Source organism: Typopeltis vanoorti, chromosome 1, assembly GCF_054136105.1.
Source record: "Typopeltis vanoorti isolate ZY-2024b chromosome 1, IOZ_Tvanoo_1.0, whole genome shotgun sequence".
NCBI classification, from domain to species: Eukaryota; Metazoa; Arthropoda; class Arachnida; order Uropygi; family Thelyphonidae; genus Typopeltis; species Typopeltis vanoorti.
The window spans coordinates 180,516,604-180,530,571 of NC_143549.1; the positions used below are offsets into that span (position 1 = coordinate 180,516,604).

At 37.7% G+C, this 13,968-nt stretch overlaps 1 protein-coding gene across 1 annotated transcript in view; it reads right to left on the bottom strand.

Moving 5' to 3' along the window:
- Positions 1-13,968, bottom strand: part of Megf8 (multiple EGF like domains 8) — a 752,012-nt gene that overhangs the window by 230,758 nt on the left and 507,286 nt on the right. Inside the window, exon 25 of the mRNA XM_090404705.1 lies at positions 8,225-8,489. Within this exon, the coding sequence (XP_090260831.1) occupies positions 8,225-8,489 (265 nt within the window). The remainder of the gene's footprint in view (positions 1-8,224; positions 8,490-13,968) is intronic.

The window sequence follows — 13,968 nt, forward strand, 5'->3', positions numbered from 1 at the left end:
GACCTGGGAAGCCCAATTTGTCAACAATTTGCTGAAGAGATAGACCTGCAACATGGCATCCTATTACAACACCTTTTTCAGATTCTGTCAGTTTCCTTCTTGTTGCCATTTCACCCGGACTTAGTACCACTGACTTGGGAGCATCATATTCCTTCAATTTATACAAGCTATAAACACATAACTCATTACATGGTATGATACACCTTGCCCATGGGAGTATCCACTGACTCCTTTCCAAGTGGTGTACAAATACATACAATAAACTATTAAACATTACATAGATAAAATTATTAAATTTAAATGACAAAAAATGAATTTAAATAAAACAGAAATAAAAGGAATAAGAAAAATAATCATTTGGGCTTGCACCGTCTAGATTCACTTTCTCTTTTCTATGTCTTTCTATCCCTCTCTTTTAATTCGATTTCCTCTATGAAGACATCAGAAATTCCTATCTTGCAATACTACCACTAAAGAAAATTTAGCTATATTGTTTCTCATAACATTAAAAAATGCTGTATTTATCTAAACAAGGAGGTTACATTTTTAGACCATTCCATAATTTCTAACATAAAATAAAACATTTGGATGCTTTTAGAGATTTTTTTAATTCTGATTCTACGTAAAATGTTGTCTCTACTTTAGTGATCTATTCTTGTTATCTATCTACAAGCCTGGCTACCTGACTGGTTAATTTTTGACACCAACAGTATGGTGCTTCAAATCTCATCTTGGGTATGAATGTTTATGTGATGGACAATGAAATTCATCTTCACCAAAGGTGAAGATGAATTTCATTGTCCATCAAGTGTGAGACCACCACTCTACTTAGTGAAGGACTGAAGAAGTGGATAAAAAACGTTCCACCTATCCAGAGGCTATCTGTATTTATGCTTTAATTTGTGCTGTTAAATTTATTACTGACTATTTTTTATATGGCATTTATTGTTAAGTTTTCCAATTTTATAATGGATACTTCTATCCAGAATGTGTCATTTGCACTGTACTAAGGTCTCCAATTTATAAGTCAAGTTCTTCCAGTACAGATCCTATAAAACAGTTTTCAGATGAATATATAACAAAACCTGGCCTTTATTCTTTTTATTGTGAGCTGACATGTAATTTCTGAGACAGGTTGTAATTACTCGTTTATATCAACTAGAGAAATTGTTTTATTGTAGCCATTTAGAGGATATTGGAAGACAGGTTAATTACAGTCCATAAGGACTGCTTCCAGGAGGGAGAATGATCAATATAATCTATGCTTTGGATATGATGATGAAATGAGCAAGAGAGGTAGGTGTGGGAAAAAATGATTTAGTTAGACATAAGAAGAATGTAAAGATGGATATCAGGATATTATTGAGAAGAGTGAAAGGATAATAATATAGTTATTATATATGGGAAAGGTTATCATTGTGTTGCAGAGGCATGACAATGATGAGTTCAGATGAAAAGCAAGAATCGTGAATTGTATGCTGGCAGAGCTATGTGAAATGAAGGGAGTGCAGTTTGTAGATGTGTGGCATGTATTTGAGGGAAAAATGGATTTGTACAAAAGTGACGGATTACATTTCGATGGCTTTGAAGTGAGTGCACTGGAGAGATAATGAGAATGCAAGAGGAACAGGGAAATGGGATGTGTGGGGGGGGGGACGATGTACAGAGAGGATACAGCATAGGGAGAGTGGATGTTGGAGGTAGTGAATGTGTATGGAGATGATCACCATACAAATGGAATGGATTCGGATGTGAGGAAGATAGTTGAGACTGAGGAGATATTGGGGTAAATGGTGATAAAGGTGACTGAACTAGAGAAGGTATGGTGGGGAAATCACAACCAACAAGTTGCTTGGGTAGGACTAGATAAAAAGTGAACTGTTGTGTTTATTTACAAATGCCAGGAGCAACACAAATGTTAACATAGATGAAACTGTTTCACTAATCAAGTTTATTTGCCCCATAATTGTTAGAATAAGTAAAATATGTTGAATGAGGATGATATCCTGCTGGGAATAGAAATGGAAGGATACAGTATTTTCTGTCAGGATAGAAAGCACAAGAAGGGAGGGAAGTGCTACTAATGATAGTAGAGAAATTATGTCCACATAAAGTAAACATGAAAGAGGGAAATAATGGCTCCATCAGTTTTCTGCATATAGTTCTATCACTATAATATGCATGATCTAATTATCAGAAAAAACAGCCAAAGTTCTCTGCAAATATGATCTCCATGATATTTTATTTGCCTAGCTACCATCTTATGTTCTCATCCTCTGGAACATCCTGGAGTGCATAAAATTCCTTTCTTATACAGTGGTACCTTGGATTGAGAGCAACTTGGTCTGCGAGTGTCTCGCAAGACGAGCAAAATTTTTTAATAAATTTTAACTTGATAAATGACTGACGTCTTGCAATACGAGTACTGTATTACTTATATGCTTTGTCTGACGAGCGTCACTTAATCACAAGCCGCTCGGGATTGTGGGTAATCGTCTCGCATGCGCGGTCTCAGTCGGCATACCTCATTCGTATAGTCAACATTTGTGCTAGCGTTGTGACCACATGTGTGTGTGCGTAAAGCATTTTTTTATTATGTGTCCAAATGTAGTGATTGTTCTTTATTAACTGTACTATAACAATGGCCCCAATGAAGAAAAGGGTTGAAAAGGAAGGCGGTAAGAAGAAGGAGATGATTATGGTGGAAGTTAAGAAGGAAATCATCGGGAAGCACGAACAAAGTATGCCAGTGGCCGCCATTGCAAGATTTTATAAGACGTCTACGTCAACAATTTGCACAGTATTAAAGAAGAAAGAAGAACTAAGGGGGGGCTAGACGTAGCAAAAGGAGTCACAAGAGTATCAAAGCAACGGCCATGTATTCTGGAAGATGTAGAAAAGTTGCTTTCGGTGTAAATAAACGAGAAGCAATTAGCAGGTGATACTGTGACCGAGAACTTGATCTGTGAGAAGGCAAAGGCCTTGTACGCCGACCTCGTAAATAAACTGCCAGGTATGTCTACAGAAAACGAAGAAGGCTTCAAGGCAAGCAGGGGATAGTTTGATAACTTTAAGAGGAGAAGTGGCATCCATAGTGTTGTGAGGCACAGAGAGGCTGCAAATTTGGATGCAAAGGGAGCTGTGGCGTTCGTTGCCAAGTTTCAGTAGCTCATGATTTCCGTGTGTTACCTGCCACAGCAAGTTTTTAATTGCGATGAGACGGGGCTTTTTTGGAAAAAGATGCCAAATAGGACCTACATTACAGCAGAAGAGTATGCAATGCTCGGTCACAAGCCCATCTCACCCTCTTGCTACGTGCTAATGCAAGCGGTGATTTCAAAGTCAAGCCCCTGCTCGTGTATCATTCTGAGAATCCACGAGCCTTCAAGAAATGCAAGGTGCAGAAGAGCCAGTTAAACGTTATGCGAAGGTCCAACAGCAAGGCTTGGGTCACTTGTACCTTGTTCGTTGAGTGGATTAACGAGGTCTTCGGTCCTGCAGTGAAGCAATACCTTTTAGAAAAAAAATTGCCACTCAAAGTCTTGCTGGTTATGGATAATGCTCTTGCTCATCCTCCAGACCTTGAGGACGACTTACTGGAAGAATTCAAGTTCATTAAAGTCAAGTTCCTTCTTCCCAACACTACTCCAGCCCATGGATCAGCAGGTCATTTCGAACTTTAAAAAGCTTTAAACCAAGGCACTATTTCAGCGATGCTTTGAGGTGACCGAAGGAACTAACCTTACCCTCCAAGAGTTTTGGAAAAATCATTTCCACATCGTAAACTGCGTCAAGATCATTGATAAAGCCTGGGATGGGGTCACCAAGAGAACCCTTAATTCTTCTTGGAGAAAACTGTGGTCTGATAGCATCGAGGGGTTTGCTCATGAACAGGAGCTGCCAGTTGTCGATGAAGTTGTGTCCTTGGGGAAGACCATGGGATTGGAGGTGAATGAGGATGACATTCAAGAGCTGGTGGAGGAACAAGGCCAGGAGTTTATCACCGATGAACTGATGGATCTGCATCGCGAGCAACAGCAAGAGGTTATGGCAGAGATCTGGTCTGAGGAGGAGAAGAAAAAGATGGAGACATCCCTCTCTTCAAATGAGATTAGGGAGGTGTGTAAAATGTGGGCAACAGTGCAAAAGTTTGTAGAAAAAGCACCACCCGAGTAAGGCTATGGCAGTACGAGCGATGAATCTGTTTAACGACAATGCAATGTCATATTTCCGTGATATCCTCAAAAAGAGGCAAAAGCAAGTGTCGTTGGATAGGTTCCTTGTTAAAGTCGCACAAAAAGAAAAAGAGTCAACAGATAGCAGTGATTCTGTTAGTGACAATGAAAGTCGTCCTACCCAATACAATTAATTGTATTTACTGTAATATGTAATTGTAATGTAATTAATAAATTCGATTACTTTATGTATTTTGTATTACAGTAATCATTTTTATATGAATATTTTTGAGTTTTGGATCGAATCATCTGAGTGTCTATTATTTCTTATGGGAAAATTCGGTTTGATATACAAGTGCTTTGGATTATGGGCACGTTTCCGGAACAAATTATGCTCGCAAACCAAGGTTCCACTGTATATAGAAACCTGTGGAGTAATCAGAACTACAGGGTGTCCCAAAATTCACGCAAGAAGTAATTTTGATAGAAAACAGGTTTTTAATTAAAAATTGTAATTTCTTATTGATTCATAAAGTATGCAGTATAGGGTTATGCATGGAATAGCATATCGGGTAAATGGCCTCCACGGCTTTGCTGCCACATACGCACTCTTTTGTCGAAATTTTCCATGACCGTTTTGCATAAATGTGGCTGGATTTCGTTGATACAGCGCTCAATTTCCTCCTTCAAGGCGTGGGTGGTCGTGGGCTTGTTGGCATAAACCTTAGACTTCAAAAAACCCCAAAGAAAAAAGTCCAACGGCGTTAAGTCACGTGATCTGGGCGGCCAATTCTGATCACCAAAACGGGAAATTACACGACCAGGAAATGACTCATGCAGTAATTGAATTGTTTTTCGAGCTGTATGGCATGTGGCACCGTCTTGTTGAAACCACATGTCGTCCACATCCATATCTTGCAATTTAGGCACAAAAAACTGGATTATCATGTCGCGATAGCGAGCACCATTAACTGTTATTGCCTTACCAGCCGCATTTTCGAAGAAGAATGGACCGATGATGCCTCCAGCCCAAAATCCGCACCAAACAGTGACAGTTGTGGATGCATTTGTTTCTCAATCACTCTTGATTTTCTGAACCCCAAATGCGACAATTTTGTCGATTAACGAAGCCATCAAGATGAAAATGAGCCTCATCGCTGAAGATGATTTTGTTCGAAAAATAAGCATCCACTTGTTGTTGTTCCATAATCCATTCAACGAACTCTCTTCGCTGAGTGTGGTCATTTTTAATAACCCTGAACTGTCAGCTGTCACGCTGTTTTTTTTTCTGATTGGCAACACTTTACCGCAAAAATGGCGCTAAATTTAAATCTTGCGTGAATTTTGGGACACCCTGTATAAGTTCACACATATGCCACAGTAATTAACTTTTTAATAATATGTAAAAAATGTTTTGTCTTAAGTATCATAAGACATCATCAGTACAGTTATTAAACAACAATAGGAATTACATTAAAAAAAAAACATAGGGTGCATGCTTACATTGGAATCCCTCTATGCATACAGTAGCTTTTTTAAAGATTAAAAACTATTTGGGCAGTAATTAAATTAAATTAAAATATAAATGGTAAATTTATTTTATACAGTTGAGGATAACAATTTCCCATACTTTTGTGATGGTGAGACAGTCGATATGTTTAAGATTAGGTGTGTGACATAAGGCTTTAGCACTTTCTTTATACAAATGCTCATGTTTATATATGGATCTATGTAGTAGCCTGGTGAGTTGACATTGGATCCTGTGGTTGGCATTTTCAACTCCATGTTGCACGAGACCAGATTTGTGAAGTTTGATAAGACAGATATGGTCTTGATGTTCAGAGATGCGTTTATTTACAGATCCTCCAGTTTGTCCATAGTAAGAGAAGTTACAAGAACATGGCACTTCGTTTACACCAGGTAGCATCAGTGGTGAGGGATTGTCTTTTGGAGAAGGTAACAAATTGTGAAGTTGGTTGATTGGTTTATAGATAGCAATGAGTTTGTATTTCTTCATAATTTTTGACAAATGTTTAGAGATGCCTTTGATATAGGAGTGTTATGGACTGCTTCTTGTGTGGGTTGATGTGTAAGAGAGTGGCTAATCATTTTTTTGAGTTGTTATTGGATTATATCCATTTAGTAAGGCTGTACCTTAAATAATTTCCAATTCTTGTTTTAAAGATTCTTCAGAGGAACAAAATTTGTATGCTACCAAAGATTTTATGATGCTGTATTTTTGAGATGGATAGTGGGTCAATGTATTTTAGATATAACAACCTGAAAAAAATTGGTTTTCGATAGACAGAAGTGGAAATGGAACTATCTTGTTTATGTTGGATATGTACATCGAAGAAGGAAATACCTTGTGATGATTCTTTTTCTAATGTGAATTTGATGCAAGTATTTGCAGGTTGTTATTATTTAGAAATGAGTAAAGTTCTTGTTCTGTGTGACTCCAGGCTGCAAAGGTGTAATCAACATATTGTAGAAAAAAGTTGGCTAAGTTAGGTGATAAGGGTGAGCCCATTGCTGTTCCTTCCTCTTGTTTATATATTTTATCTTTATACGTGGGCTGTTCAATAAGTAATAAGACTAATTTTACTGTGGCGAAACCACTCATCATAATATTAATTTCTGTGGAATAAAGAAATGTTGCTGTATGTATTAACAAAAGAGGTTGATAGATGGCGTATATGGGCTGATGAGCCAGAGTGTCACGTGAATAAACGCAAGTGCTCATCAGCGCACCTATCGAAATGGAAGTGTCCTTGGAACAGAGTTATGCGATTAAATTTCGTGTGCATTTGCAAAAATCGGCATCAGACACTTTTAACATGATACGCGAAGCTTAAGCAATGTAGAGGGCAAGTGTTTTTCGCTGGCATAAAACTTTTAAGGAAGGAAGGCAAAATGTGGAAAATCTTGAACGTGAGGGAAGACCTTCAACGTCCATCACAGAGACAATGATCAACACAGCAGCGATTATCATCAAGCACGTCAAAAGGAAGCATATCCATTGCTGAAGAATGGCTTCTTATTGCACCACGATAATGCAAGGCCACATATTGCTGGTTGTGTAGTGGACGTTTAGCAGAAGAACAACACAGATATCATACCACATCCTCCATACTGTCCTGATCTCACAACGTGCGATTTCTGGCCGTTTCCTCAGCTCAAGAAACCACTAAGAGGTCGCCATTTCAAAAGCAACAAAGCATGTGTAAGAGCTGCGGAGGCAGTTTTGAAAGAACTCTCAAAAAAAAGGACTCTCACATGTGTTTAAGAAGTGGATGCAACGTTTGGACAAATGCATCACGTCTCGCAGTAGTTACTTCGAAAAAGACCATGTAAATGATGATGATTAAAGGCAATCTGTTTTCTGTATAAATATAGTCTTATTACTTATTGAACAGCCTACGTAGTTATAAAATTCCTTGTGCCTGTAATTTGGCCTACTTTGGACAGACTGGTAGATCACTTAACATTCATCTTCAAGAACAAAATACTATATCACTGATCATCTGTATGGCTAATCTGGATTGGCAGACCATGCTCTGGTTACTCCTTCACATAGGATCAGATGGAAGAAAATTTCTTTATTACATAGACGTCATCAGGTCTGAGAGACTATTTTTGAAAATCGGCATCAGCTATGAAGCACTCTCCTAACCTTAACAAGTATGGTTGCATTCTGACTTCTCTAAATTATCTTTGTGATGATCTGATCCACAGAGGGCACCATGTAAGGGCATTAGTTCTGTTGTCAGTTACAATTTAAAGTGTTTTCCTCATTTATGCAGTTCATTGCTCTGTACCTATTAGTTACAATTATGCTCCGATGATGCTGTTAGAAATCCAGCAAAATATTAGTGAGTTTAATAATTTTTTTCTTCTCTTCTCTTGGTGTTTATATCGTAAAACATTATTATGATTCATCAAAGACACCTAAGCCTTTCTGTATGTACATTAGCTGTTTGTTTAATCCTTATCAATTAAAAATAATGCAACTTTGAATAGTCAATATCATAAAACTGGTCATACTCTACCTTGACAGAGAAACGCTGCTTTGTGAATAACAGAAAGTGAAATTCAATCCTCCCTCATGTACAGTGCAAAAAGCACATCCAGTGTGGTGGACACATCCTAAACGTGACTGAGTGAAGAGCTGACAGAGATCTTTTGGTAAAAGAAGTTGAGATAAACGACCACTTGTTTGTCCATTAAATCCACCAAACAAATAAATTTTTTCATCCAGAATCGTGGCTGATGGAGCTACAGTACCTTCTGGTGGACTCCCCACTATTTCAATATCTGAAAATAAATGAAGCAAAAATAAAGCATAATGAATCCAATACAGAATATTTCATAAAGAGATATAGCTGTTTCATAATTTATTTAAACCAGGCACTATAACTATTTGATTAAACATATTAATTATGCACCATTAAGAAAATAATCATAATTTACCAGTATTTTGTTGAAATTTTGAGTTCCAGAACAGACTGACTGAAACACGCCATACCATACCTACCCATAACATATATTTTATTTATTTTGCAAACTGAATAGTTCATCTTCCCAGAAAGTTTCAGAAAAGTTGTGAAAACCACCTGCGAGTTACCTGCCTTAAGAACAACTATAATGAAAAGCAAAATCTCCTATGCAGTGTATATTGTTTTCTTTAGAAGAAAGCCACCACATTCAAAATGCACCATCCTGCATTTTGAATCTCTACTGAAGTCTTGTGGGAATAATTCCAGTGAGTTAACACAAAATCTAAAAGTAATCTAAGTCTGAATATTCATCTATACTAAGATTTCAGATAGTTTTGAAAAGCTGAGACCCCCTCTGCTTGTAACAATGAGTAACTGGACTAGATGTAGTGAGGTTATGTGTTATCAATATATAAAAAAGCACTATCATGAGGAAATTTATTTGCAACTTCTGCACTTTTTTTTTAATAACAACCCCTGCAAACAAGCAGTTACAAAATCTATAACACAACACTGTTATATGTGAGTGAGGGGGGGCAAGAGATCAGAGCAAAAGAAAGAATATGCCAATGTTTCTTATGTTTCTTGAAGAGATGGATTTATTTATTGGAGAAAATGGTCTGAGGGGGGGGCTGTTCCAAAGAAGTAGATGATTGAGGAAATGGGATAGGAGTTTGGCATAAAAATTTGGAGATGAACTGTGTGTGGATTGGTCAGCAGATGCAAGGTATTCTTTAATGATTAGAGGAAAGTGGAAGAATGGTGGTGGCCAAACTGGCAGAGCATCACCCATGCAAATGTATGTGACACCTCTAAAGAGTGCAAGGACTCATCATACAGCATAATGCACTCTATTCAACTACCATCTACACTTCTTTAACCTCTCTCTCACACACACAATACCATCTACTGTTCACTAATAGTGCTTTTGACTATAAGCTGTGAGTTCTCTGGCTGATTTGTCTATTAAGGGATTTGTCCTAACTCACCTTGGAATGAAAAAGTCCATATAAAGATTCCTCTCACCATGCAGAAAAAGAATGTTTATGAAACTGCAGTGAGGCTGTGACAGAAAGTCATCTATTAGATGGACTGTCCTCTTTAGTATACAACTGAGGATCCACAAGGAGGTTGTGGATACACCACCTCCAAAATGTGAAAACGATCTTCTAAGGTCAGCCAGATTTCAGATTATGCTAGAAGTTGACAACCAAAAAGCCAAAAGTTTCACCCAACAGCCTTAGCAAGATACCAGAAAATGACTAACAGATGGCTGGATTGTCAAATGCTAAAAAGTACTTGCTAGAAGCAACTTTTTTTGTATTTGGCTTTTATGAAGTCTGCCTTTTTAACAGTTACTATGGGCTTGTAAATCAGGCTGAATAAGTAGCTGTTTTTTTTTTGTTTTTTTTTTTACTTCAGCCATTGAATATATTACAAATTATAGGACTGGAGATTTTCAGTGGACTGAGAAATAAAGGCTTTCATTTCAGCATTATTTCGTTTGTTTGGTCAGAGCAGGTGTTAACATCACCTGAGCAGAAACAGTAATCAGACGGTGGAAAAGTGGAACAGAAATCCCAGAAGTCATTCTGAACTGTCACTGTTTAATGCCATAGGACTTGTGTCCTATGGCATTAAACAGGGATGAAACTATCTGGGAGAAAGTCAATCTGTAAAACAAGGAAATGTAACATGATTAAACCTAGATAATCAGTGTAATTAAACTAACATATGCAGTGTAACTGGAGAAAGAGAGTTAAGAAAACACCCATATTATTGAGAAACTGATAAGTATAAGGATTATCTGGTATTCTGGTATGTAGTTGACCCTGTGTTAGACCAGCTTCACTTTCCAGCTTGATCTGTGAATTAAAGTTAAAGAAGGTGGGGGGAGGGGGGGAGAAAGTTTGAATTATGAATACTGAAGTCTTCAAGTTAGATAATCTAACTACGTGGGTCATTAGACTGTATGAAATCAACTTTGAGAAAGAATAATAAAAGAGGTCAGCACAGTCATCTGAAGACAACAATAAGGATAGGCAAGGAAATCTTGAGCCAGAGCAGACTGTAAAGGGGAGGAAGGAAATTCCAAATTTAAATCATCTTTGGAAGGAGACATCAAACCTGACATGTTCTGTCCTTCTTACAGCATAATGCATAATTTGGTTGCAGTAGTTGAGGTGAACTACATGAAATGTGCACAGTAGGAAGAGATGTTGATTTTGATATCAGTGTCACTGGTTTTCTTGGCACTGGTAGTGGTGTGGTGCAATATATATGAGTGAATGCCAGCAGAAAGCTATGAGTCACATGATCAATAAGGAAGATGGTGAGCATGATGTGATGATGGATTTCACATTAGATAATGTGAATAGAGATTCAGGAGTTCCAGTGGATAGTATCAACGGTGTGAGTGAATTTCAAGTGAGGGCAGGATGCTTAGAGTAACAGATTATGGTACTCAAGGAGAAAGTGGAAAGTCTGAAAAATGAGTTCAGGAGTGGAGAGAGAGAGAGAGAGAGAGAGACAGAGATTATGAGGCATGAAAGGCTAACTGATGTGAACCAAACAAAAACAAGGATAGAAGTGAAAGAAAGTTATAAGAATGACAGTAGGTGAGAGAAAGAGAAAACTAGGGAAAGGGAGGAAGGCAGTTAAAAGTTAAAGAAAAAGAACAAGGAGAGTGTTAGAAGAGAGAGAGTGCAGGCAAGAAAGGAATCAATGGTTCAGTGAGGGGATGGGGAAAGTATGGCTGGTTGGCAAGATTTAGTCAGGGAATCTTGCAGGCTTGTAGCGGATTTATTTAAAAGTATAACATCATCTGCAGAAAGCAAGGAGCTGACATTAACATCTCCAATTTTGATATCAGGTTTCATACCACTTTCCTTCATAATGTAATCTATATAGATAATGAATAACAGAGGTGATAATGTACATCCTTGTCTGACACCAGATTTAACATTAAACCACCTCCCTGTACTTCCTTCAATTCTAACTGCTGACTTACAACTCAAATAAATACTAAGTATTGCTTGATATAATGATCCACTGACACCATACAACTGTAGTGTTTTGAATAGCTTCTCTCTTGACACCTTGTCATATGCTTTTTCAGATCTACAAAACTTAAATACAGATCTCTGTTATTATTATTATTATTCCTAATACCTCCAAGGAGTCCGAAGACTCATTGCAGGAGAACACCTACAACTGTCTCAACCACTACACCGAACCTCTACAAATCATCTCCAACAACACCATCTACCGCACACTTCCACCATTACAACTAGTATTTTTTGTCTGTAAATTGCGTGTGTTCTGAAGGGCCGATTTGTCTGTATGTGAGATGAAAAACCCGAGTTTCCGGGAGAAAAAATCCTGCTACCTCCATATGAGATCGGCTAACTCACTTTCGATTGAAATCATCCGGATAAAGATTCCTCCCATCGTGACGAGAATTGAACTTGGGTCTATTCCAATCGAACGGCGCAATATACCGTCGTTTTCCAATTGCACTATGGAGGCACTATATTCCCATGACTTTTCAACTATTTGTCGTAAAGTGAATATTTGATCCTGACAGCCTCTATTTGGTCTCAATCCAGCTTGTTCCTCACCAAGCTTCTCTTCCACAATCCTTCTCAACCGTTTCTCAAGTATAATGGCATAAATCTTACCACGAACACTCAGTAGGAAAATACCTCTGTAATTATCACAATTAGTTTTATTTCCCTTTTTATATATGGGTACTATGAGAGCTCTACTCCAATCATCTGGAATTCGTCCTTCTGTCCAGGACTTCTGAACTATGCAGCCACTGTAAAACTTTTATACCTCCATACTTGAGCATTTCTAGTGTGATGTCATCTACTCTAGCTGCCTTTCCAGATTTCAGACTTTTGATGGCTTTTTTTACTCCAAGCATGGATATGTATTCCCGATTGCATGCCTGGTCAGTGTTTTTTTATCACTGTGCTGTCATCACTGCTAGTTTCATTTAGCAATTTTTCGAAGTAATTACTCCATGGTTCAAGGATATCTTGAAGTATGGAGTATTCCTGATAGATATGGTATGAAGGTCAGCAATAACAAGACAAAGATAATGAAATTAGGCAGAAGTAGTACTGAAAATATCAGTACTTCTGCATTGTGAATGGAGAACCTATAGAACAAGTAAAACATTTCAGCTACTTAGGCACGATTTTTAGTGAAGATAGTAAATTAAATACGGAAATAGATAATAGAATCAACAAAGCTGGTATGGTAGGAAGTCAACTGAATAAATTGTTATGGAATAAGAGAGAAATTAGTCAAAACACTAAATTAGCTGTATACAAGACCGTGTTCAAACCAATTTTAACTTATGGATCTGAGGGCTGGGTCAGAAGTAAAACACTTGATCAAAGACTAGAGGCCGCAGATATGAGAGTCCTGAGAAAGATTAGGGGCATGAACAATGGCATGAATGTCAATATCATATTAAGAACGAGGATATTAGGAAAGAACTTGACATCGATAGTATCCAGGAATGTGTTAGCAGAGCTAATGTCAAGTGGTATGGTCACTTAAACAGAATGGGCATGGAAAGATTAGCCAAACAAGTGTTCTCTGCCAGGTTGGCAAGAAAAAGACCCAGAGGAAGACCAAGATTTAGGTGGATTGATATGGTAAAAAGTGCCTTAGAAGATAGATATATAAATATAAGATCTGACAATGTTGTAGCTTTGACAGGTAAAAGATTGATTTGGCAGAAAATTGTAGGTAGGAAGTCAGTAATGATGTAAATTTTTCATGTAGTACTATCATATCCTGTACACCCCTTGGGGGTAATAAATGTCAGGAATTTGATGATGATGATGAGATAAATTAGAAAATAATATGTATGTACAAAAATTAAATTAAGCAATGCAGTATTTAGATACAAAAAAATATATAATCAAATTTGTTTGCATTCGATTGGTGAGTGGCGATGCATTCCACTCACCAACCACACTTCATGCAAAGAACCTACTCCTCACACCTTCTTTACACAGTTTCTAGCGATGGTCTCTTGTTCTACCTCCCCCATCATTCTATGAAAAATCTCTTCTATGTCAATGATAACCCTGACTAGCTTATAAGTCTCAATCATATCCCCTCCTCTTCCTCCTATTCACAAAGCTTTGCAAGGATTTTCCAGAGTATTCTGTGGTAGTTATCCAAAGCATGGTCTGTAAGTTCTGAGAGGCTGTAATAGCAGAACCAGATATTGTCCTTGTGCTTGGTGATTCTGAAATTGGGGGTTCTGCCTATTT